The 26,629-nt window shown below is 45.7% G+C and overlaps 1 protein-coding gene across 1 annotated transcript in view; it reads left to right on the top strand.

Annotated features, from left to right (window-relative positions):
• The first annotated feature begins 795 nt into the window (after positions 1 to 795).
• Positions 796 to 26,629, top strand: part of Cdhr3 (cadherin related family member 3) — a 98,297-nt gene continuing 72,463 nt past the window's right edge. The window contains 3 exon segments of the mRNA XM_051166152.1: positions 796 to 837; positions 1,625 to 1,756; positions 2,414 to 2,591. Of these exon segments, the coding sequence (XP_051022109.1) occupies positions 796 to 837; positions 1,625 to 1,756; positions 2,414 to 2,591 (352 nt within the window).

The following is a 26,629-nucleotide window of genomic DNA, read 5'->3' as shown; positions in this document are numbered from 1 at the left end:
TGATGTGGTGTAGTCTGGAAGCCTGTTTGTAAAGCGGACAGCGCCTCACAGAACTGCTTTGTGGATGCTGCTCCAGAGGGGAGGCAGGAAATGAAGTTTAAAGCCAAAGATATGGGAAGGAGGAAGGGGGAAAGAGGGGTTTCCTGGGGCGCTCCTGTGGGGCTGCAGGCCTGGGAGCACTGGGAAGGGCTGACCTGAGTGAATTGGAGTGGAAAGAGCTCAGCTCTCGGTCGACAGAGCCCAGGCGGCTGGTGTTTCCCAGCCCTGGTGCGGGTTAGAGGTGAGCTGGCCCCTCTATGGTTATTCTCTCAGAGGTGCTGCCGTGTTTGTAATATTTACTTCTTGGAACCATTGTGAGAATTAGGGAGTTGCATGAAAATGGAAGAAAATTATCTGCAGCACAAAACCACCCGAGAACAGATGTCCAGAATGAAAGCCGAGAAGAGCCTCTTACCAGGCAGCAAGTAAGAGGCCAAAACACAAAAGGAACAGGCAGAAAACCTGACCTTTTGACAGAAGAGGCATGAACGCAGCAAAGCGTGCGCGCACGTGTGTGTGTGTGTGTGTGTGTGTGTGTGTGTGTGTGTGTGTGTGTGTGTGTGTGTGTGTAGCCTCATTAATGCAGAAAAATACTGAGCAGCTCACCTGTTGCTGCCTGGGCAATGCCCAGCAAAAGAGGCAAAAATAGAGATGAACACATGAACTACAGCTCATCGATGACTTACTAATAACTAACTTATGTATTTCTACGTTAGTTCAATATCCAAAAATTGAAGTGACAGGTAAATAGGATCCATGTTCGTCAGCTTTGTAAAATCTGATGATGTCAATTGGAAGGTGGGCTGTGAGGAGCTAAGTGCTGCTGATGGATAGAGATCTTGAGACTACTGGGCAACACGTCTTCATATCATCTAACAACAGGGGAAAGTGCACATGCTGTGGTGTTAGGACTGGGTGTCTGAGAGGAACATCTCACATACGACAGAATAATCAGTCCTCCCTTTATGGTGGTGGTGGCCTCAAGCTGAAGATAAGGTAGACATCCACTAACTATAGAATGAATAAAGAAGCAGTGATATAGTGTACACCGCATGGAATAGCTACACAGCACTGTGAGAAGGAAGCTATGTAGTTCACTAGTAGACTGCTTGCCTGGAATGTGCTAAGGTTCTGGGTTCAACCCCCAGCAACTCCCAAGAAGACATAGTATCTGAAAGCAAAACTAAGCTATGAAGAATGTAGCTTGTATTTTCCATTGCCTGTTGGGAAAAGCCCAAAGGCAAGAAGGGACTAATGTGAAATCACAGCAGGGCTTCTCAGAGAGGAGAGGGTGGGGACCCACAGTTGCCCTCCCCTAGCAAGATTCCCCAATGCTTGGGATGTTCTGTCTTGACCCTGGAGGTAATTACACACGTTTGCCCTGTGATTGTTCCTTATACCGTGCATTTGTTTTGAACACTTTAATCCAGGAGTATTTTATTTCACAATTTAAACAGGTTTAAAAAGGAGATAGCTAACACTTGTAAAATGCTTGGCACGGTGCCTAGCCCATATTAAGAACTCAACAGATGGCAATTTTATTTACTGTTCTAACTCGGTTGTTAGAGCCGCCTTGTCTCCTAAGCAACCTTCCAGCATCTCCTGGGTGAACGTTGTCTCCATGAAGCCTGGCTTTGAAGCTAGAATCCAGACTCTTGTTTCCCAGGGCGACCCCATGTGCAACCTGCTACTGAAGGTGGGGCTTTCCCGGCGGAAGGTGCGGTGTGTTTTACTGCCTCACACACCCCTCACACACCCCTCACATGTCCCATTAGGGTTTGGCACTGAGCAAAACAAAAACAAAAAAAACAAAACCAAACTGAAATCCTTTCTGTGGTTACGCAATTCCCCAACACTAGATGAACACCATGCATTCTGGGGACAGAGCCAGAGTCCTGCCTGGTGGAGTGTAGAGGTCAAGGTTGAACTCAGTGGCAAGCTGGCGCTAAAGAAAAGGGAGCACTGAGTTGGCTGGGTATGGTGGCACACACGTGCAATCCCAACCCTCAGGAAGTGGAGGCAGGAGGATCAGAAATTTAAGGGGATTCTCAGCTCCCCTCACTTAGCAGCTAGCTTGGGCTACATGAGACCCTGTCTCCAACAAAACAGAACATACAGAAGACAAGCAAGAAAAGACGGAGGCAGGGAGGGAGGGAGGGAGGGAAAAAGAAAGGAAATAAAGGGCACCTGTGAGTCTGAAAGACACACTCAAAAAGCAAGTGAGGTAATAGGCCAGATGAACCCTGGGCTAGCTATGCTTGTCATGTATGTAACCCTGTCTTCAGTCCCACAGACAGGCTAACAGTCACTGACTTTGGGGTGTCCAGAAAGGCCTCTCTTCCTTCCCAGTGCAGTACAAAACCCTTCTCCGTAGCTACTGAACAGCTATCTGATTAGCAGTGCTGTTCGTCACAAGCAGGGCAGCGTGCTGGACAGAGAAGGCTACTGCCATCATTTCGTGTGCCTGCTGGCAGCCACGCTGAGCCACAGAGGCATCGAGGGATGTGCTGCAGCTAACATCACCCTCAAGCGCCAGACCAAGAAGAGAGGGGGTTGGGCCTGGGTAGGGGTAGGTTTTGCTAACAATTTAGGAGTCTCTTAACAATCTGACCCAGGGTGGAATAGGGTGGGGCTGGGGGGTGGGGGTTAGGGAACAGCAAATGAGAGGAAATGCCTTTCAAGATCCTAAAAGAAATCAAAATGGACCATCCATGTCTCTGATCAGGGCTGGCTTTTTTTTTTTTTTTTTTTTTTTTAACTCAAACCTCCAGAATACCAGTCCATACTGATGCACTTGCGCTGTGCAGTTTTCTCTTTTCACATCACCTGTGGGTGCATTGCTAGAGTTCTAGAGCAGGACAGACTCACCCTGTAGGGCTGTTTGCACATAGATGAAAGTTGCCCAGAGCCTCTGATTGGCAACTTAAAAAAGCAAAAAGCAAACACCCTCTGAGCCTCAGAGAGAGAGAGAGAGAGAGAATTTGCATAGGGCTCCCCATCACATTTCTTTAACCTCACTGTACTGACTGATCTTTTCGTGGCAACTTTCCTGCCATGCCTCCGGTGAACAGCTTGTGTGCCGTGTGCAGTGTGTGCAGCACTGGCAATGGCAGTTGGCTGCATTTGGGCACTTTACAGTCTGTCCTCTGTGCTTTGTTTCCAGGGTCTCATAAGCCACTTTGGTCTATCTGTGACTGTCCGGTAGAGATACCTTGCTTCCTTGGTTCAGAGACTCTGTGTGGCCTGCCCCTGGGAATGATGGACATGCTAACTTGGAACAGGCTTCATCCATTAAAGCTTTGCTATGGCTTGGCAAAACTGACTTGGCTGTGGCTCATCGCCTGACCCAGGATGGAAACAGACCATGGCATTTCTCTATGGGAAGAATAACAGCTGGGCTGTATGTTGTGGCTTTGCTGTCTGTCTCTGTCTCTGTCTCTGTCTCTGTCTCTGTCTCTGTCTGTCTGTCTGTCTGTCTGTGTCTCTCTCTCTCTCTCTCTCTCTCTCTCTCTCTGTGTGTGTGTGTGTGTGTGTGTGTGTGTGTGTGTGTTTGTCTTTCTCTCTCCCTTTCTCCCTCCCTTTCTCCTTCTCTCCCTCTCTCCCTCTCATTCTCTCTTGGATTTTTGATCCAGGGTTTCTCTCTATAGCAGTCTTGGCTGTCCTGGGATTTACTTTGTAGACCAGGCTGGGCTCAAACTCACACAGATCTGCCTGCTTCTGCCTCCCAAGAACTCAGACTAAAGGTGTGTGCCACCATGCCCGCCCTCTTACAATCTCTTAATACTTTTAGCTAAATGTGTAGAGGTTATAAATTGTCCCATGTCCAGTGTAATTCAGCATCACATGTACAGGCAGTACTTTGTTTTTGGTTTTTGTGTTTTGTTTTTTTGAGACAAGGTCTCTCTATGTCGCTCTGGCTAGTATGAAAATCAGGCTGGCCTTGAACATATAGAGATTTGCCTGCCTCCACCTCCTAAGTGCTTAGATTAAAGATGTGGGCCAGCACACCTGATCCACATCTGCTTTTGAATAGACTTTTTTGGAGTAGTTTTTGATTCACAGGAAGTACAGTTTGCATATACCCTCTGTTTCTCCAACACATGTAACTTCCCCTGCTATCAATATTCCCCATCAAAGTGGCACGTGTGTCACAAATGAGTGGCTGACACTGACATCACTACCACCCATGTCTATCTATTATTGTAGTAGTTTCACTGCTCTAAGAAGGTTTATTCCTAACTTATTTATCTCTGCTCTCCGCTAACCCCTGAAAAGCCACAGCCTTGGCTTAGCCATTCCAGTGCTTTCCAGCGGTTTCCCTTTTCCCGGAACAACATAAAACTGAAGTCATACACTATGTGTTCTTTTCAAATCTGCTGTTTTTCTCACTTTACTGTGCACTTAAGATTCTTCCATATCATCCTATGGCCTGGCAGCTCATTTTTTCAGTGCTGAGTAATACTCCATTCATCTGGATGTACCACAGTGTTTCTTCTCTTCTCCTGATGAAGGACATCTTGGCTGCTTCCTAGTTTTAGCAAGTCTGAATAAAGCTGCAATAAACATCCACACGCAGGGTTTGTATGGACATAACTTTCCAATCTTTTGGGTAAATACCCAAGGAACATGATTACCGGATCATATGCTAAGAATATATTTAGTTTTGTGAGTCTGCCAAACTGTCTTCCAATGTGGCAGGACCACTTTGCAGTTCCACCAACAGTACAGGAAAGTCCCTGCTTCCTCCTCTTGGCAGCGTTTGGTGCTGCCAGTGTTTCTAGATGTTAGCCACGCTAATGGTTATATGATGGCATCTCCCTGATGCTCTCATTTTCACTCCCAAATGCTGGATGCTCCCTTCATATCTATATCTTCTTTGATGAGGCATCTGTTCATATATTTTGCCCACTTTAAGACTATGTTGCTCATATTCCTATTGGGTTTTAAGAGGGCCTTGTATAGCTTGGATAGCAGTCCCTCATCGGTATGTTTTTTGCCAGCGTAGTCTCCCAGGCTTTGGCTTGTCCCATTTTCCTAAACACACGACAGTGTTCTCTTATATGTGGCAGAGGTTATAAATATATTTAGGAGAGGTGCTTCCTTTTAGGTTACTTTTATTCTCTTGGGAAAATCCTGGTTCCTGGGTGCAGAGGACCTCTAGTGCTTTTTTTATCTGCCATGCACGAAGCTGTTAGGGAGATCATGGGGTTGGCAAACAGTCCAGAGATCTGCCCTACTGGAAGCTGTCTTACTCAGGAAGGGCTTCCAAACAAGCCAGGTTTTCCTGGCCTGTGTGTTGAGACTCTGTCTGCACTGGGAAGACAGGATGCCACTGATGTTCTGAGACTCTCAATGACCGCCACTTACATAATCTCTCAGGATCCATGTTCACTGGTGTCACCTCCATGGCTAAGTGAAGCAACAAATGACTAACCCAAATAAGGTGGACTGTGGAACCAATCATCTCTATTTCACTTGTCTGGCTTGAGTATTTCTAATAGCATGGATGCCTAGGCTGTACAGTTCATGTAGCTTCATGTAAAGTAGCCTTCACTCATGCTGAGTCACATATGGGTGAATGGGCCTGCCACACTGACCTTCCAGAGACGCAGGCAGGGCTATTTCAATGTGTGGGTGAAACAGCAAGCTAGAACCTAGCACAAGCTCAGTCAGACATCTGCAGCTGGGCACACCCAATCCACTGAACCAACAGGTGAGGAGTCTCTGCAAAATGTGATGCCCAGCCTTATGTCTGAGCCGAGCAGCGGAGAAGCAAACATTTCTTAAGACAGGCTCAGCTTTAGCTGACATCCAGACCCTGTGCTCTCAACACCATGCTCAATCTCGTAAGTCATCAAGGTGCCCAGAAGATGCCATTCCTCTGACAGCCAAGAAGTTCTTAGAGACACAGAGTAGGATGAGCGAGGCCATGTCTCCAGCCAGGAAGAATTGCTGGACCACCTGATGGCATTCACTCTTCTTGGTGAGATTTGCCACAAAGGGTCTCCAGAAATGCACTTTCCAGACTTGGCTTCTACCCTGGTGACGCAGGAGTAATGTCTTCTGCCACTTAGTACTGTTGCAAGAGGACTCACATATGTCTGGCACATATTAGGACTCACAGACCGCTGTCTGGCACATATTAGGACTCACAGACCGCTGTCTAGCACATATTAGGACTCACAGACCGCTGTCTGGCACATATTAGGACTCACAGACCACTGTCTAGCACATATTAGGACTCACATACCACTGTCTGGCACATATTAGGACTCATAGACCACTGTCTGGCACATATTAGGACTCAACAAATGCTAGGAACTCAAAACCGCTCATTTTTATCACTCTGGCCATTGGCAGGAGAGCCCAGGTATGCTCTAAATACACTGCTGCCTGCATGGCTTCTACTGGAACTGGGATTCTGTGTTTCCCAGGCCAAACAGCCAGTGGAAGCTAGCTTTAAAGACTGACAGCAAATGTATCAGTTCAAGTCACTGGAAAGTTTTTTACCTATCCCAGCCTTTGCTAGACTCAGCAGCCCCAGGATGTGTTAAAAGACCTGGCTGCTTCTCCACGCCTCTGTTCCCCTGTCTTCCTGCCCCTTCCTTACTGGTCTTTCCCTCCTCCTCCTCAACATCCTCCTTTCTTCCCTTCTTTTACTCTTCTTCCTCCCCTCCCTTTTTGCTCCTCCATCTTTCTCCAGTTGCTGGTTGTATCACCCAACGAGACTGGTTCTGAACTCCTAGACTCAAGCACGCTTCCTGCTTCGGCCTCTCTGGAGCTGAGGCCACAGACAGCATGATGCTCGCTTCAGACCTGTTCTCTTTGCTTCTAAGGTGTGAGCTTTTCCCCAAATCTGGTTTTCCTTATCTGTACAAGATGGTTGTTAACAGAAGTCTTCATCCATCTGTTCCATCTTTTACTATGTGACAGGAAACTCCCTGTGATAACAACCACCACAACATAGAAGTCTGTTTCATCCTCACAAAAGAAAAGCATCAATAGAGAGACGGTCTGGGCCTGGTTCAGTGATGTCACCACTCAGATGTCAAGCTTGATGCTCCATATCTTGGATCATGGCTCTTTTTAAAGGTCACCTCAAGTCCAAATGGCTTCTGGAGCTCCAGTCATTACATCTACATTCTAGACTGGAGGAAGGGTCAGGAGAAAGGCTTGCTGGCTTCTTTCTTCATTTTTAGGGTGACTCACTGTTAGAATCATAGAACATTAGGGGTTTTTTCCTACATCTCATTGACAGGTCCTTAGTCACATAAAATCTTTACAAGAGAGCCTGGGAAAGACTGCATTTTGTGAGACTTACTGTATACATTTAGAAATTCAGGTTTTTAAAAAAATTAACAATTATTCTTATTGCTAAGGAGACAAGGAGAACTAATAATTTCCTGCTGCTCAGAACCACATGCTGCCATTTTCGGGATCAGGGGACAGTGGCAGTCTTTATAGAAATGAAGAAATGTCGCTCCAGAAAAAATGCCCTCTACCTCCTTGGCTAAAACCAAGTTTTTTGTTTTGTTTTGTTTTGTTTTGTTTTTTTGAGTCAGGGTTTCTCTGTGTAGCCTTAGCTGTCTTGGACTCACTTTGTAGACCAGGCTAGCCTTGAACTCACCAAGATCTGGCTGCCTCTGCCTCCCAAGTGCTGGGATTAAAGATGTGCACCACCATGCCTGGCCCTCAAACCAGGTTTTTGTACTGCACCCCTGGACCAATCACTGTAGGCGATGTTGATTGGATGAACACATTAGAGCCTGCATCTGTTTGAATAGTGAAATGGACTCTACTAACTGGTGCCTAGAATATTCAGAGAGTTGGCAGATGATAAAAGGGGACATAGAGTCCCCCTGCCACTGCAGGACCATTTTCCATAAACTAAACAATCCCAGGTTGTTAAACTTTTCATATAAGTCAATTCTAGGTACAGAGTGATAAGCCAGCACGAACTCCAAACCCCTCCAAGCTTTAGTTTCAGGTTTATTGTAGCTACCTATACTTGTACGACGATTAAGACAAGATGTCCGCATGGCTGGCCCTGTGAGTGTTGAGTAGGGGTAAGTAATCAACCCAATACTTCCCCATTCTTGACTCCTGTCTCTGGTCTTCTTTTTCTGTTAGGTTTGCTTCTTTTCCTTGGCCTTAGAATTGACTTCTTGCTCTGTCAACTTCAATTTCTGTCTTTCCCCCTTCTTTTAGAAGTTCCGTTTAGTAAATGCCTCTGAGTCAATTTCTGACTTGCCTCTCTCTTCTGCCAAGGTTTTTTTTTTTTTTTCCCCCAGTGCCCAGTGGCATGAAAATAAGAGAAAAAGACTGGGGAGGGTGTGTAATGGAAGAGAAAATGCAAAAGGCAGGTGGAAGGAAGGCAGGGGCATCCTCTTAGGGGTTCAAGCCTCCAGCCTCCCAGTGCACAAATGAGCTTTTCTGTTGCTCACATGACCGGACAAGAGGAAAATCTACTTTGGCTCAGCCAGTATACAACAGAACTAGTTCATCTGTGTGAAGGTTAGAGTTGAGCTTCAACACATTTGAGTTGGAAAACTCAAGGCTGTAGCTCTCAGCCTAGAGACTAAAGATGCCTCCTGAGCAACATCTAGGGAGGCTTGTGTCCACTGTCAGCCTCCTGGCACACCCTGCCTCAGCAAGGATGAAGGGGCTGGCAGAGTCTGCATTCAGTCTCTCATGCAAAGAGCTACTCATGAAATCCCTCCCGGAAATCAAGGTTCCCCAGGGTGCCCACTTGTCCTGGTAATGGGGTGAGGATAATAGCTCACTTCAGTTGCCAGTCACTCTAAGGACCTTGCATGTATAATAACAATAACACATAGCACTCAATATGGTGATTACTCGGTTTCAGGCGTAGTCAAATTTAGTTTAAACCTAAGAATTTATTTTATTCTCTTGTATGCCTCTGAGCACCAACTATCATCAACAACTATCACTGATCGCTCTAATGCTACAGATGAAAGTCTGGGTTAGAGCTGTTTAAATAACTCGTGGCTGGCAATGTGAGCCTGGTTTCAAGTCAGCTGTTCTCTCTCTCTCTCTCTCTCTCTCTCTCTCTCTCTCTCTCTCTCTCTCTCTCTCTCTCTCCCCCCTCTTTCTCTCAAATGTGTGTATGCTACATGTGTGTGTGTGTGTGCATGTTCCTGTGTGACCCAGTTTTGTTTCCTGTTGCTGTGATAAAAATTCTCTGACAGAACAACCTAGGAGACGGGTTTCGAGAAAAATCCAAGCCTGCAGGGTTTATTTTTAGCTCATGATTCTAGATTGCAGTCTATCATAGTGGGGAGTCACATGAGCCATCAGAGAAAGTGGACAGACAGACATACTCACATGAGTGTCTGGCAACCTTTGTCCTTTTCAGGTAGTGGAGGTCCTAGCCCTGAAGTGGTGCCACCCAGGTTCAGTATGGGCCTTCCCACCTCAATTAACCCACTAAAAAAAAGAAAAAAATCTCTTACAGGCATGCCCACAGTTCAACCCTGTCTAGACAAGTTTTCATTGGGACTCCATTTCTGGATGATTCCATGTTGTATAAAATGGACAGTTACAACTGAGCATCATGAGATGGGACACATACATCCCTTCCAAGGCCAGAAGACAGCCTTGGGGGTCTGTCTTCTGCTTCCACCGTGTTTGGGACAAATTCACGTATTATTTACAGGCTAGCTGGTTCACAAGCTTCCAGCATTCTCCTGTCTCTACCTCCCGTCTCGCCATAGGCCTGCTGGGATGACAGTTGCTGTGTTATGTAGGATCCAAAGACCACATGTTTATGTGGTAAGGGCTTTATCCACTGATCATCTCCTATGTTCTTCACCAGCACACGATGCTCTAGACCAGCTGTTCTCAGCCAGTGGGTTGTGACCCCTTTGGGGATCAAATGACCATTTCACAGGGGTCGCATATCCATATCAGATATCCTACATACCAGACATTGGCATCACAATTCATAACAGTAGCAAAATTACAGTTATGAAGTAGCAACAAAAAACGATCTTATGGTTGGGCATTGCCCCAACATGAGGAACCATGTTAAAGGGCCGCAGTGTTAGGAATGTTAAGCACCACCGCTGTATAGTAAGCTTTAGTGTTGGCAACACACTGCTTTACAAAGAAAGAGACCGAGGCCTGGAGCAGAAAGAGGTGTTATCGTGAGCTCAGGGCCAGACAGGGGAGCTCCAAAGTCTTTGTTTTGCTATGCCATGCTACCTCTGCCAGGGTTACTTCCTCCTCCGGCAAGTCCCCTAAGGACCACACTGGGTGACATAACTAGCCTGTAACAACTCATGGCTTGGCTCAAGAGGGTTCTCCACCTAATCAATCTTGGAGCTGGCTGCTTCTGGGACTTCAGGGTGGGGAGGAGTGGGATTTGTGAGGATGGAGGGGGCAGCTGGTCTCTGCCCCAGCAACAGAAGCCACTTGGAGTTCACTGCCCCCTAGTTTCTTCTTGGTTTTGTCATAAGGCCATTGGTGAAGGTTGACTAGGACCGACTGGCATTGTTGGTTTGAGTATGTATATGTGCATGATGGGCCTAGTGTGTGTGTGTGTGCACATGTCCATGTCTTTAATTGCTCAGGGGCTTCAAGTCTATGTCTGGATTCAAGTCTCCTAGAACTTGTCCAAATACAGGGTACTGTGCTTCACGTCCCCCCCAAATTTCTGATTTAGTAGGTCTTGGGAGAGGCCTGAGAGTGCAACTAGCACGTTCCCAGTTGTGTGGACAGAGATGTTCCAGACCACATGTGGAGGACAGCCTCTGTACTCCAGGGTGCCATTGTTAACTCAAAAAAACACTTTCTCCTCCTTAAGTTTTTTCTTTCTGAAAAGGATCTTCAGGTTTGAGCAAAAAGTGCACAGAAAGAAAAAAAAAAAAAGCCCACGTGCCAACAACCAATAAATAATAGGCAAAGTATAATGTAACTGTGAAATGGAAAAGAGATCTGCAGTGTGGACAATCCTTGAACACTGCTAAAGAGAGCAGTCACGGAAGGCACCTGTTCTGTGGGTCTAATTCTGTGTTTCAAACAGGCCAATTTGCAGAGGCAGGAAGCTGGTGAATGACTGCCCAGGACTGGGAACAAGGAGGAATGGGGGATGCCTGCTTACTGGGTTTCCTTTTGGGGTGATAAAAAATGTCCTAGGACTAGAGATATTTGTGATGGTTGCACACCATTGTAATCGTATTTTATATTGCCTAATCAAATACCTTGAGTATTTTACCACAATAAAATATTAAAAGTGTGAATGAAGTTTTGTTCCAACTCAACTTAGGTAAGCCAGTTGAAATGTTTGCAGACTAATGGCTGAGGACACAAGGGGCCTCCAAAGATTCTCATGTGCAGCCAGGACAGGGGACATTGGCCATAGCAGCTCATCGACATTCGCCACCAACCTTTGTCACAGGCTTGTCATCTTCTCTCAGACTTGCTTGGGGGCAGAGTGATGAGTTGAAGGAGGAGGCACTTGGAAGCAAGGCATCTCAGGCCTTAGAGATCCACTTTGCTACCTTGGACAAATCTGAACATGCAAAGAACAGCATTTCTTGGAGCTTTTACGGGATACCCAGGGAGGGACTTATGGTGAAGACGCTGCAGTATGGGACTGCCCCATACACAAAGCGCTGAGCTTTCCTTTCAGTCTGGAAGATAAGAGCAATGGCACAGAATGGACGCTGTCCTGTCCCTCCCTGTGTTGAGGTAGAGTTCGTAGCAACAGGCCAAGGCCCATAGAAATTTGTTCTGCCTCAAATTTTCTGTTGTCTGTCAAAACCAAAGTAAAGATAAAAATTAACTCATAATTTCTAATAAAAATATTGTTTGGGCTGGGCATGGTGGCACATGCCTTTAATCCCAGCACTCAGGAGGCAGAGGCAGGCAGATCACTGTGAGTGCAAGGCCAGCCTGGTCTACGAAGTTCAGAGGCTACACACACACACACACACACACATACAACTATACACACACAGTTTGAATTCCTCATGAATTAGTTCAGTCCTTATTCATAGGTAATGTTGGGTAGACACAAATTTAAACTCTGTTTTTTCTCTTGGCTCTGTGTCTTCAGCACTTGTCAGGTTTAAGTAGTTCATTACTGACATTTTGTTCTTGTTGTTTTTGAGACAAGGTCTCACTATTTAGTTCACTATTTAGGTCCTGGAATTCACTATGTAGGCTAGGTTAGCCTTGAACTTATAGAGATCCACCTGCATCTGCCTCCAGAGTGCTGGGATTAAAGGCAGGCACCACCACACCTGGCCATTACCAGCATTTTAACCATGACATCTTTTTTTTTTTTTTTTTTTTTTTTTTTTTTTTTTTTTTGAGACAGGGTTTCTCTGTGTAACAGTCCTGGCTGTCCTGGACTTGCTTTTGTAGACCAGGCTGGCCTCGAACCCTCAGTGACCCACCTGCCTTTGCCTCCTGTGTGCTGGGATTAAAGGCGTGCATCATCACACCCGGCTGGGGCATGATATTTCATGATGGCTTTGCTACAGTTTCTGTTGATAATCTATTGTTAAACCTTAACCTGCTCCCACGTTTTCCATATTAGAAATCACACTCAGCAGACACATTTCATCATTACTTTTAATTTTCTTTGACTTGTTGCCTCAAGGTAAATTCCCCTAAGTTCCTGGGTCAAGCATGTTAAGTTTTCTGGCTTTTGACTGCCCCGTTAGTAGCTTCACTTCCACTTTCACTCATGGTTGGATTGCTGCCGGCCCATGTGGGCATTGTTTTCAATGCTTACTGATGCTGAATTCCAGAGTTTGAAAAATCCTTACAACCCGTATACATTCTACTTTGATGTAGATCAGTCAGTGACTCTGTGCAGCTTTGGGACACAAACACTACCCCTTTGCCCATTCCTCTGTTCCAGGCCCTTGGGACTCACCCCTCATTTTCAACATTGGCTGATTTCAAGCAGGTTTCCTGCCTGCTCACCTCTTACCACTGACAGCAACAAACAATTAACGGCATTGCTTAAATGTCTCGCTGCCTGAAATAACGTCTTCCTCCAATTAAAAAGTAACCAAAGTTGCAACTCTCCTCGGCCCTCTTCACTGGCTGCAACATCTTGACATCGCCTCTGTCTCCAGCTCTGCCTAAGATGGAGTGTGTCTCAAATGCAGTAAGTTGTATGTCTGTTAGGGACATATTGTTCCTGGTTTCAGTATTCAAGGACACTTTAGAGTGGTGTTTTGCAGACACTGACATTCTCAAAGGTTCCATTGTTCAGAGTTTACACAGTCCTTGTACCCTGGCTGTGTGTACATTGCTCTACAACAGGGTCACCCATTATGCACACTCTTACCATACCCTTGCTTCCTACCAAATCACTCTAGTTCTATTAACCTGGCTTTGCTTTCTGTTTTGTTTTTGTTTTTTGAGACAGGGTTCCTCTGTGTAGCCCTGGCTGTCCTGGAATTCACTCTGTAGACCAGGCTGGCCTTGAACTCAGAGGTCTCCCTGACTCTGCTTCCCAAGTGCTGGGATTAAAGTTATGCACCACCACTGCCTGCTCCATCTTTGCTTTTTTAATTCAAATTAGCATATGTTCATAGGTGCATAAGATAAGGGAACAGAGAGCTCACGGAAAGCCCGACCTTCCAACAGAATTTTTTTGGAGAATTGTATAACGTGGATGATTTTGTTAAAGTTCATCAGGACTTTATGTGACCATGAAATCGTAGTGTGTGTGTGTGTTCATGTGCACATGCATGTGGGTTTACATGCATATTAAAAAAACAAACAAACAAAGCAACAACAACAAGAACAACAAAACAACCAAGGTCTTATTAATTAGCCCAACACAGCTTCAAAGTTACTATCCACCAGCCTCTACCTCCAGAGTACTGGGATTACAGATGTGACACACCCCACCCCACGTGAAACCTGCTCTTTATAGCGCTCTTCTGCATTTCATATAGTCAGTGCAGTTTCTGAGGCAAAAGCAAGCCGAGCTCCTTGCTTGTCATCTCGGACAGGCAGTTGTGAGACCGCCCTCCTGTGGCTTCTACCACAACAGTGTCCACTTACTGCTCTCAGTTACGTGTTTAAGAGCAAAGTTATTCTTTTCCCCATGTCTTTTGAAACATTCAGAGACACTGACTGTTCCTTCCTGAGATTTCTCTCTAGTTACAAGATCCTCCATCAGATTGTCTTTCTCTGAACGTGAGTAGAGTGGATTCTCATTTTGATAATGTCTTTTGATGTGCAAGACTCTTAAGTGATCATAAAAGTTATTACTCACAGTTTGCCTTTCCCAAAATGCCATATGCTGGGTTTGTAATAACAGCACTCAGAGGCAGAGATAGGGGAACTGTTGTTCGGGACCAACCTGGGCTGTATACCTGGGCCCTGTCCAGCGGCTTGGGGTGTTCGTGCTAACTAAATGTGAGGGCCTGAGTTCAATGCCGAGCACCACACGCACGCATGCACGCACGCATGCACGCACGCACACAGAGCAAGGCTGAGCAGAAAGTTGAGAGTTGCTCTATAGTTCCCACCCACACATGACCTCTCCCATTGCTGACATCCCACACTAAACCAGCGCATTTGCTACTCTTGTCCCCCAGAGCCCCACTGACACTGGGATTCCATCTTGATGTCTAAGTCCCATAGGGTTTAACAACACGTAACACTCATGTGCATTGTTCTGGTAACAGACACACAGCTTCACGCTGTAGATGCCCGTGTTCTGCCTATCATCTCGTTTCACCCTCCCAGCAACCTCTGAGCTTTTGTTGCTCCCATTCGCCTGTTTCCGGACGGCCTCTGATGGGCCTTAGGACCGCCTCTACAGGAATCCCGCTGGCTGGAGCCTTCTAGTGGGCTGCCTTCTGGTAGCAGCGCTCAAGCTTGCTGTGATCTGGCAGCTCACTCCTTTTTTAGCCTCAAATAATACTCCATTGTCGGGGTATATCACATATATTCCCCCATTTGCCAGCTCTTATCTTTCAGTCCAGAGCTTTTGAGATTGGGGTTTTGGACTGGGCTGAGCTGAGTGTGAATTCCTGAGGACTCAAGGGTTTTAGAATTTTGCCTGGGGAGACAGCTTGGTGGGTGAAGAGTCTGCTATGCAAGACTGAGGACTGGAGTTTAGCCATCTGGAAGCATGTAAGAACCACGGTGGCACAGGCCGGGAATCCCAGGTGCTGAAGAAGCGGAGATAGATGGGTGCGTGGAGTTCACTGACGTCAGCTGAGCCACGGAGCCCCAGGTTCCACAGAGAGACCCTGCCTCAAAAACTAAGGCTCAGAGGCCTACAAAATGGCTAACCAGTAAGGTGCTTACTGCTAAACCTGATAACCTGCGTTCAATTCCTAGAACCCAAACGCTAGAAAGAGAGAACATATTCCATCCGGTTGTCTTCCGACCTCTACACAGGTTCTGTGGCACACACACATGTTCAAATACATACATATGTGCATATCATGTACATACACACAGAGACGCAAAATAAATACATAAATAATAAAAAATAAGTTGGGAAGTGATTGGAGAAGACATTCAACCTTTGATCTCCACAGGCGTATCACACATACACAGAGTTTAATTATTTTAAAAGGAGTTTCAGAATTAAGAAACATTCTAGCATATTCTAGGTGCTCAATAAATGTGTCGATTAGTAACAGAATTATGCTAATGAAAGAGAGGCTAACCGTCAGGTAAAGCTGGCTTGGCTGACACCTGTGCCCATTGAATTATCTCAGACAGGGCAATCTTGTCCACTGGCTCTGCCAGCCAAGCTGCCTTCATGGAGAACAGACCGATACTTCCTAGTAGCTGCCTGGGCCAGGTGCTGCCCCCACTGCTGTGACCTGACACTCTGACAGCTGTGCTTTGAGCTTGGACCATTGTGTTATCTTGGCTTTCTAGAGCTTCTCCCTTGCTCTGTAGTTTTCAGAGGTTTGCATGGTCCCTCAGTTGCCTCTGTGAGGTCTTCCCGGTTCCCTAGGCTGCGACTCATAGGGCCTGGGGACTCACACTCATTTAGAGCTGCATGGGTCTCCTTAGGGTCTGCTGAATCCGCTTGAGTGTCTTCTCTGCATGTATTCTGCTGTGTCGCTGTGGGAGACTTCTCTCCCAGGTGGCCAGGGGAGGGGCAAATGTCAGCCAGGCAGCGCCATCACCCACGGCCCACCGCAGGCCACTGCCTTTATTTGGTCATTGGGTCTTGATCTGAGCAGGCCTTTCCGTGTGTTCTTCTCAAGCTGGTCCTGACGTGCCCTTCTCTACGCCTATGAGTAGACGTGGTCTCTGAGGAAACAGTAGGTTGTAAGTATTCTGGTGTGTTCATCAAGATTGCACCTTTCTATATTGTCAGACATTCATATTCTTGAGTCCTCTAGTTTTGGAGACTAATTTCCTGAAACCCTGGTGTGTGGGTTTTCAATCTTGGCTATACATCAGGATGATTAAGGTTGTCACATCTGTTGGGAAGGGTTCCATAGGGAGCAATAAAGAAAGGAGCAGCGCTGGGTGTGGTGGCACACGCCTTTAATCTCAAGACTTTGGAGGCAGAGGCAAGCAGATCGCTGTGAGTTCGAGGCCAGCCTGGTCTACAAAGTGAGTCCAGGACAGCCAAGGCTACCCAGAGAGAGCCTGTCTCGAAAAACAAAAAACAAACAAACAAAAACCAGAAACAAAAAACAAAAAACAAACAAAATAAAAAAAAGAGGTAACAAATGGGCACATAGTTAAAGAGGGCATAATAGAAAGCTTCTCCTCCCTTTCCCCCTCTCTCCCTCCCTTTCTCTTGTCCTTATACAGTCTCCTGTTTTTCTCCTCCTTCTTCCTGGAGGATCAAAGCTAGGTCATGTGCATGGTTGAGTCTGTGCTCTATACTTGAAACACCTGAAGCCAAAAAGCCACTTTCAGGAAGCTTTGGCTCCATCTGTATCAGACAGAGGACTCCTAGCCAGTATATCTTAGCAATTCGTAAGACTCAGTAATGAAAGGACGATTAGCCTAATTAACATATTGGCCACAGAACTTGGCTAGTCACTACACAAGGTAAATAATGGCCAATAAATACATGAAAAGTTTAAAAAAAAAACATAATAATATTCAGAAAGGAAACTGAAGTTGAAACCTGGGAAAGTTGGTACCTGGGAAAGCGGGCTGAGTTAAGATGGGCAGTGCTGACAGTGGCTGGGATGCAGGTGGGACTCGGGATGCTGACAGGGGCAGGGAATGGTACTGACCACTTCAGAAGCCGACCTGAGAGTTACTCATGAAGCAAAACACATAACTACCAATGACTGAAATGCCAGTTCTAGGTTTTCACCCAAGAGAAATGAAAATAGACACCAGCTAGAAGGTATAAGAGCTGTAATAATAATCCAAAGTAGAAGCAATTCAGATGTCCCCCAGTTAGAAAATGGACGCTCAGGTCACATGGTAGCCACACCCTAAGAACTATTCACAACAGAAGAAGAGTGAACTATATCATATGATAACTTGAATGACCCTTGGAAATATGATGCCGTGCTAAAGAGACCGTGTGCAAAAAGTACCTACTGTTTGCTTCATTCACCCAAAGTTATAGATGGGCAAACTAAAACATGGAAAAGGGAATCAGACAACAAAGTGCTTCTATGGTAGCAACTTTGAGTAATTGGCAAGCTCAGGAGAAAACTTTCTAGAACCATGGGCATGTCCTCTCTTTATATGGTGTGGATTATAATGCATACATGCTCATCAGAGATCGTTTATAAAGCAGGGCAGTAAAGACTGTAGATTTAAGCTCCAGCATTCAATGTATTTGAACTATAAAGCACCAAGGAAGGCTGAGTCAGGAAGAGTTCTGCTACTGATGTTGCTGAACATGAAGGGCCATCTTTATCTTGAAGTTTGGAACACTTCGCCCCTGCCACCTGCTGCCACGCAGGCCCTATCTGTCAGCATTCTGCCATCTGATTGCTTGTTATCAGAGCTCCAGTTACCTGAGTTACCTCTCATTCTCAGGTGAGCTACCAAAGCTCTGTGCTGCACAACAAAGCTGAAAGCGCTGGGGCTCCTTTCCCACCAAGGAGAGCCACCTGCTTTTCTGGTGGGAGAGTGAGGCTAGCAGCACTATGTCGGGGGCCAGCCTCATCCCCTTTTCTGTATGTCGGGTTGATGCTTCTGTAGGAAACATCTCCTATCCACTTCATCATTTGCTTCTCGATTTACTGGGTTAGATGTGGCCAAGTATGTTCTTTTTTAAATTAAGTTCTGGCTGGGCGTGGTGGCGCCACGCCTTTAATCCCAGCACTTGGGAGGCAGAGGCAGAGGCAGAGGCAGAGGCAGAGGCAGAGGCAGATGTATCTCTGTGAGTTCCAGGCCAGCCTGGTCTACGAAAGAGGAGTCCAGGACAGCGAAGACTACACAGAAAAACCTTGTCTTCAAAAACCAAATAAAATAAAGTAAAAATAAATAATAAAATAAAGTGAAGTTCTGTGTTTCTTTTCATTAGACATGATTTTTTAAAAACCAAAAAGCTAAGACATGATTTTGAAAGTTACTATTTAGGTGGGAGTGGTTGCTTGTTGCTGTGATCCCATACTTTGGAAGGCTGAGCCAGGAAATCACTGAGAGTTCAAGGCCAATCTGAGTTACACATTGAGTTCCAGCACAATCTGGGCCACTAAGACAAAAACAAAAACAAAAAAGCCCCAAAGAAATAAATGGATAAATAAGAGAGTAAATAAGCAAATAGATGAATAAATAAACACTATTTTTCCATTCTAAATTCTCTCTCTCTAAGACTCAGAGAGCTATTGAGTAGAGCGCTTAGCCATGAGGTGTCTGCCTTTCCAGGCTGTTTTGCGCCCACCTCCTATGCTTCCCTTCACTTTTATAGACCACAGGAGATGCTAAGATCTGATTTTGCTTCTGTTCTGAAGAATGCAAGTCAAACACCCACGAGCAACATGGAGGTAATATAGCTCTTGCTCTGCAGCCTTACCTGTCTAGACCCAGCTAATGACTAGAAAGTAAGCCACAAGGGCACTCAGAAAACACAAAACAAGATCTAATCCCTGCCCAACCCCCAGAGCTCTCACTCATAGCCAATATGCTCTCACCTGGACACAGGTATAGCATTTTCATAGCCTGGTTAGGGGCACTTAGACAGAATACAGAACTCAAGTGGGTCTTGCAGTCAGAAGACATATTAAGAGCTATAAAAAATGTGTGCATACAGGAGAGAAAAGAGGTTTCCTGCTATCTTAGCATTATTCTATAAGCTGACAAAGATATAGAAAAATCTGGTCCCCACACGCTTTATGAGTTCGCATGTCAAGCATGCTCATGTCGCAGAGGGGTGTTCGCTTTGGGGGCCAATGTAAAGCTGTTATTGCTGGCAGTGCCTTCAGACTGTGTGTCACTGTCCCCGTGAAAAGTGGAGCGTATGTGCAATAGGGCTTAGAAGGTTTGTATCAAGTGGGCAGAAAGGAAAAGTTTAACGGTCTAAGCAAGTAAGCTACAATGTTCAAAGGCTGACTGTGTGGTGTTCTTGGGGACAGCTATATGGGAGAAGGAAATGCTTCCCAGGTGGCAATCCTAAGAACAGGAGCAGCCCCTCCCCTGTCCTGTCCATGAGTAGGGGATTGATGTAGGTATTGATGTGTGGGCTGGTCCTCCAGTCTGAGCTCTGTTTACCCAGTCCTGGCTCAGTTCTTTCTCAAAGCTTCTTTCTGCCCATGGCCACCGTGCCCCCCCCCCCACTCCTGTCTCTCTCTCTCTCTGAATCTATATCTGTTTATTTCTTCATGGGTCCTTCGTTCTACAGAACAGTTGCAGGTTTGACAGGATTCTTCACAGGTAAAGGGATGGTCTTGATTTCTGTCCTGACTCCACAGGACAGCCCTTGATGCCTTAGTGTTGAAACTTCAAACCCACAATCTGTTTAGTCAGTATTCTCTAGCAAAACCAGAGAAAACATAAACACTGCAGTTCCTCAGACCGAGGCCACTGCCAAGGCCTGTGATGGTCAGCAATCTTTTGCCTGTCTTTCCCCATCCTTGCTGGATTATTTCAAAACAAATTCCAAGTGTCATTACCATGTCATATGTACATCCCTATTTGCATTGCTTTAACATGTTTCAGATTCATGGGGTTGACTTATGGCTGCTTTATTTACTTTTATTATTATTTTATTTTTTAAAAAATGATTTATGGGCCAGGCATGGTGGTGGATGCCTTTAGTCCCAGCCCTTGGGAGACAGAGGCAGGTGGATCGCTGTGAATTCGAGGCCAGCCTGGTCTACAAAGTGAGTCCAGGACAGTGAGAAGCCCTGACTCAAAAAACCAAAAAAAAAAAAAAATTATGTATTTTTATTTTACATGCATTGGTGTTTGGCATATATGTATACATGAGGGGGTTGGATCCTTTGGAACTGGAGTTACAGGCAGTTGTGAGCTGCCATGTGGGTGCTGGGAATTGAACCAGGATCCTCTGCAAGTATAGTCAGTGCTTTTAACCACTGAGCCATCTCTCCAGCCCCCTCTTATTCTTATTTTCATGGGATACTGGCAACTGTAGATTTATCACTTAAAATAGTATCCTCAGACATTTTACCAAGAAATAAAATATCTGTGACCTTTCTTTTTTCAGGATAACCTGCAACCCTGACTGGCCTAGAATTCTCTATATAGACCAGGCTGGTCTCCAAGTCACAGAGATTTGCCTGCCTTTGCCTCCTGAGTTCTGGGATGGAATGTTTATGCCATCACACCTGGCTTTCGTGAACGTATGTTTTTCCCAAAGAATCTCACACACTATTTGCCTCCCACTGCCCAGGGTTTGTCATGGTTCAGATTCATGAGAGTGGGTTTGAAGTTTCAACACTAAGGCATCAAGGCCGTCCTGTGGGATCAGGACAGAAATCAAGACCATCATCCTTTACCTGTGAAGAATCCTGGCCCCAGGCCACAGGTCCTGCCTATAGTTCAACTCTCTAGTCAGAATGTCAGAGAAGAGAGAGACAGAGGCTGGGCCCACACAAATTCTGCCCATGTGCAGACAGGATTCAACAGGAATTGGGCTCTCTCTGATGAGAACTTACATCTGGTCTCTTCTATTGGCTCAACCCTTCTCCCCTTTGCTCCTCCCTCCCTCCCTGCTCCTCTTCTTCCTTTTCTTCTTTAAACTTCCACTATTACATGGTAAAAACCTGTAAGAAGCTGAGACAAGAACCTCAGGGAATTACAAAGAATAAGATCCAAGGGTGGGAGAAATATACATATTAATTAGAATAGGTTTTATCAAAATTAAAACAAAGTTTTATTACAGACAATTTTAAACACAGATCTATCTGACCAGTATAAAGGACCCTCGTCCTAGCTGCTAGACTTAGACAGGTGTTCACACACGCTCAGCTTCTCTCTGCCCTCCCCCGTTTCCACTGTAAAACAAGATAAACAGTTGCAATCTTTCTTTTATAAACAACCCAGTAGCAATAACTCTCTCCCTCTCCCTCTCCCTCTCCCTCTCCCCTTCCCTCCCTCCCTATTTCCTTTTAAAATTATGCTAGGTATCAAACCTGTGGACTTATGAAGATGAAGCAAGCTTTTCTGCACTGAGTTACTTTCCCAGCCCAACTTAATAGTACCTTTAGGAGAAAAGATTGTTCGTTTGTCCCTCCTTCCTTCTTTCCTTCCTTCCTTCTTTCTTTTAGAGTAACTCCTAGCCAGTTGTGGTGGCAAACACCTGTCACCTCAGCATTTGGCAGGCTAAGGCAGGAAGATCATGAATTCAAGACCAAACGTGGCTACAAAGGAAGTTCAAGAATAGCCTGGGCTACGTAAGACCTTGTTTCAAAAAACAAAGCAAACAACAAACACCTGAAAAAAAAAAGAAGGAAGAAACATGGGGGGATGGAGAATGAGCAAAATCACTCCCTTTCCGCTTCTATTTCCTTCCTTCTTTCTCTGGCCTGTCTTTTGCGGTGAGGTGATAGACGGGACTCAGTCCTGTGTGTACTCACTCTAGCATGGAGCTACAGCACTGGACCAAGGGCTGGCTGTCTTTTTCTTTTTAGACATGATCATTAGAGCTTCATCATATAAAAATATATACCTTTTCAGTCTGTGCTCACATTTCTTATTAATCCCACTATTTCTTTGTTCTGTTGATTTCTCCAAACCAACATCCAAGAAGCATCAGCACACCGTGGTTGTTGGGACTGAGTCTTGCTTGCTCTGTGTCATCTCTACACTTCCTTGCTTTTAATTTTCTTGCCATTTATTTGCCAAAAAAAAAAGAAAGAAAGAAAGAAAGAAAGAAAAAAGAAAAAAAAAAAACCCTGGGCTTATTGTATCACAAACCTGGAAATACTGGAGTGTGTCCTTTCGTGCCTGGAGTTCTGCTTGGCTGATAGCTTCTGCGTAGGGTTACTGTCCTGAGGACACTTCTTCCCAGACTGACAGCTTCCACGTCTGACATCTGATCATAATGAGGAAGACTCGGCCCTAAACTGTTCTGAGGCAAGTAACAAAGAAAAGATTAACAACCCTCGTCTAGTCCAGTCTGTTCACTTAAAACAAACCAAACAGCAAACTGCCTGCCGCTCTTAGCCGCACAGCGACCATGAGCTTGAAAATGCTAGGCCTCCTTTGTGTCTGTGGGGCTAATGGGAAAGAGCTTGGCTTAGGAGCCAGATGCCTTCCTGTTTGGATGCCAGCCTTGATTCTATTAAGCACACACCTTTCCTCAGAATCCATGCCTGATTTCTTATAGAACAGGCCAATCTCTCTTTCACCAGGGTGCTGAGGTGCACCTGCCATGTAGCAAGAGTTCAATAATTGTTCCTTTCTTTTTTGCCTTAGGTTAAAAATGGTAATGGGGGGGGGGGGGAGAGAAGAAAACCTCTTAAATCCACAGCTTGTTTAGATCCAAACACCAATATGACATTTCGCAGCTTCATAGACAACAGCGAGGGGTTTTAAACACACTCAGGAAAGCATGCTGAGGAAAGGGAAGGGAGCCGGGAGCCAGAAATACCATGCTCTTTCCCACCTTTTTATTAGAAAGTTCAGAACGTTCGTCCCAAAGCTGGCACCATCCATTTCAGCCCGAGATCAAGCCGTGCCCTGGACTCTGCTGACTCGGGGACGCACATCTCCTAGCAGAACACGAGTTCCCTGTAAATGACGCGGAAACATATGGAGGAAATTTCCCTGAAGCCACTCCAGGGATTAAGGATTAGGAAAAGAGTGCTTGGCAAAATGCATCTGGGGTTTTGCCAGGCCAAAACCAACTGAGAAATAGTTAGGACACGGGGCAGATCTCCAGGGCTGCCAAGTCTACTCCTCTTTGCAGCACAAGGATTTATAATTAGGCTTCCTTTGAAAAGCACTGCCTCATAAGTGGCAGAAGACAAAAAAGCCTTTGTTCTCAACAAGGTTGCTAGTGCCCAGATGGACTGTTACACCCTCTCAGCCGTCACAGCCCTCAAAGCCACAGCATTGGCCATCTATTTCAAGTGCCTCTCGCGTCCTCTGGGGCCTCTTGTTTCTGCTGAGGAGTCTCTCTGAATTCCCAGAAGCGAGGAGCAAATTGTGATGGGTGTTCTTGAATTACGGTTACAGAACAGCTGTGGGATGACGTGACTCGGTGACTTCCTTCTCCGATGTAAACTTCCTCCTCCCCGTTTATCTTTGCTGTCTCCCACAACACACTGCCTTCTATGCATTTCTTTCTCTGTTGAAATCAGCCTAGTGGAAAGTGGGTATGTGTGAGAGCACAGTGAGAGAGAAACACTTTAAAATGTTGCAGGGTGCCAGCACAAGATTTCAAGGGAACCAGGCCCGTAAGGGCTTGAGCCTTCTCAAAACCTTGAGTCTAGCTGAAGGAAGTCTCACAGCACCTGAGGTGGCAGCTGGGCTTTGGTCTTCTTGCCCACTTACTAAACCAAGTTCCCCAAAGGTGTATGCCAGTTTCTCTCTGACAATCATCAGCGGGTTCCTGGCGCCAGGACCTCTGCTCAGCTCCTAGCATACAGCAGAGGACAAAATAGATGGAATCCTTGCCTGCATGGTGGAAGACCGGCATGGATATCTAAATCCAAATTGTGATATAAACACCACAGAAGGCAGGATTAGGTTGAAGGTTGGCTGGGCTGACCATCTCCTTTCCAAGCTGGCTAAGCCCAGTGCCCTCTAAGGAACTAAGTCACTGGAGCTCCCCTCCCCCTTTATCATCACCCCTTTACCTGGAACACTGATGGGTTTATCTTGCTGTTTCCCCGGAAAGCACAGGGTGGCTGGAGAGATGGGCTCTACTGACTACACGCACGAGTGTGGGGAAGTTTACAGCATGGTGGGCTGAGGAGTAATGCCAGGAAGACCACCTGTCATGGTGTGAAAGGTCCCAGAAGAGCAAGTAAAGGCCAGTTGCTTTTAATTCCTTTTCCCTATCTTGCCCAGTTTAATATGCACTAGCATAATAAATGTTATTAAATAGCACAGTAAATGTTAACTCCTAGCTAAATCTTCATCCTATGACTACTGGGTCTTTCCCTTTCTATCCATTTCAGAGAGAGGAAAAGAATGAACCAAACAACCCATGAGGAAGTTTCCACGGTGTGATGCTGGCCTAGGTAGAGTGTGCTGGGCTTCTGACCTGGGCTAGAGGGAGGAGAGGGGCAGTGGGAGGCTGGCTGCCTTATCTACTTAGGGAGTTAAAACTCCTGTGGGGCACTAGATGGCAACATTTCCCTAAATCTAAACACAGCAGAGGCAAGGCCCCTTGGGCAGGTCAACCCTGCAGGGCTCCCAGCCCCAGCATAAACATAATATGACATCCAAAGCTGTGGAGGGGAGCTGTGGAGGGGAAACAGAGCCGACTAGTTCATCACTGGAGCCCTGTTCAGTGTCGGCTATTAACACTATCACACCACCCCGACTACACTGACACCATCAGTACCAACGCCATCACTGCTATCACCATCACCACCACAATCACAACTATTCCTATCACCGTTGCTATGACTGCCACTAGCACTACCACCACGCCATCTGCCACATTCCTCCCATCACCACCACCACACTGTTATTATTACCACCACCTTCCCACTGCTATCTTAACAGCGTCGCCAGCATCATCACTATCACCATTGTTACAGTTATCGTCATGATCAGCATCATCACCACTATCACTACCAACTCTGCCTCTACCCCCACCACCATAATTACCATCGTTACTATTTTTATCACACCATCATATCATTACTATCACTACTACTAAGTCTTGCGTGCCCTATTGATTTTTTGTTTGTTTGTTTGTTTGTTTGTTTTTAATACTTAAGTGGAAGAGCTCAGTGGTTAAGCGCACATACTGTTCTTTCAAAGGACCCAAATTCGATTCTCAGCACCCACATCAGGCAGCTCACAACTGCCTGTAACTTCACCTACAGATGATCTGATACCACTTTGACTTCCTCCTTCTCCACACACACACATAAAAGTACACATGCCTGCACATGCACACACACACATACACATAACAATTAGGCAAAAAATAAAATGTTTATTAAAAACAAAGAAAATTTCATTTAGATTGGAAAGAGATCTGGTTAGAAATAAACATATATATATGTATGTATGTATATATATATATATATATATATATATATATATATATATATATATACACACACATAATATAATCTGCAATTAGATTGATAGGCTGCTGTCTGGTATAGAAACTTTGGGGAACTGTTTTAATAGTAAGAATGGTTTCTAGTTGCACCTTCCGATAGATACTCAGTTGCTGCTTAAGCAATTGTCCTTGTCAGGGTCACTATTGCTATGATGAAACACCATGACCAAGATCAAGTAGAGGAGGAAGGGGTTTATTTGGCTTATACTTCTACACTGTAGTTTACCATTGAAGGGAGTCAGGACAGGAACTCAGCACGGCAGGAACCTGGAGCAGAGGCAGAGGCCATGGAAGGTGCTGCTTACTGGCTTGCTCCCAATGGCTCACTTGGCCTGTTTTCTTATAGAACCCAGGCCCACCAGGCCAGCAATGGGCACTCCCACATCAATCACTAGCTAATAAAATGTTCTACAGGATTGCCTATGGCCATATCTTATGGAGGCATTTACTCAGCGGAGCTACCCCCATCTCGGATAAGGACTATAGTCTGTGTAAAGGTTACACAAAAGTAGCCAGCATAGGAATATTTGAAAACAGCGTTCTGTGTGGACCAAAAGGCCCCTCTGGAATTGTGTTTAAAATATCAATGTATTTAGCACACTCTCTGCTTAGCAACCACCCCCCCACACACACTTCCTAGTCCCTGTCCCTTCAATTAGTCACCTGTCACTGTGCGTTCCTGAGGAGGTACACCAGCTGACCCACAGAGAGGAGAGTCGAAGCGTGGCACTTGACACAAACAAATATTTGCTAAACTTCCATTTAACTGAGCTGATCAAGTGAAGTGTTTCTTGTGGACCAGAAGTCAAGCTAAGTGAAAGAATAGCAATCAGAGTGTTGGTAGTGGTGACAGTGGCAGGGAGGAAGGTGCCAAGGGAGAACCATCGGTGCAGAAGTTGTTTGCTGGCTTAGACTACCCTTTTGTAC

Source organism: Acomys russatus, chromosome 1 (assembly GCF_903995435.1).
Source record: "Acomys russatus chromosome 1, mAcoRus1.1, whole genome shotgun sequence".
NCBI classification, from domain to species: Eukaryota; Metazoa; Chordata; class Mammalia; order Rodentia; family Muridae; genus Acomys; species Acomys russatus.
Note: the sequence above shows the minus strand (reverse complement) of the source record. Positions and strands in the feature narration are given on the sequence as shown.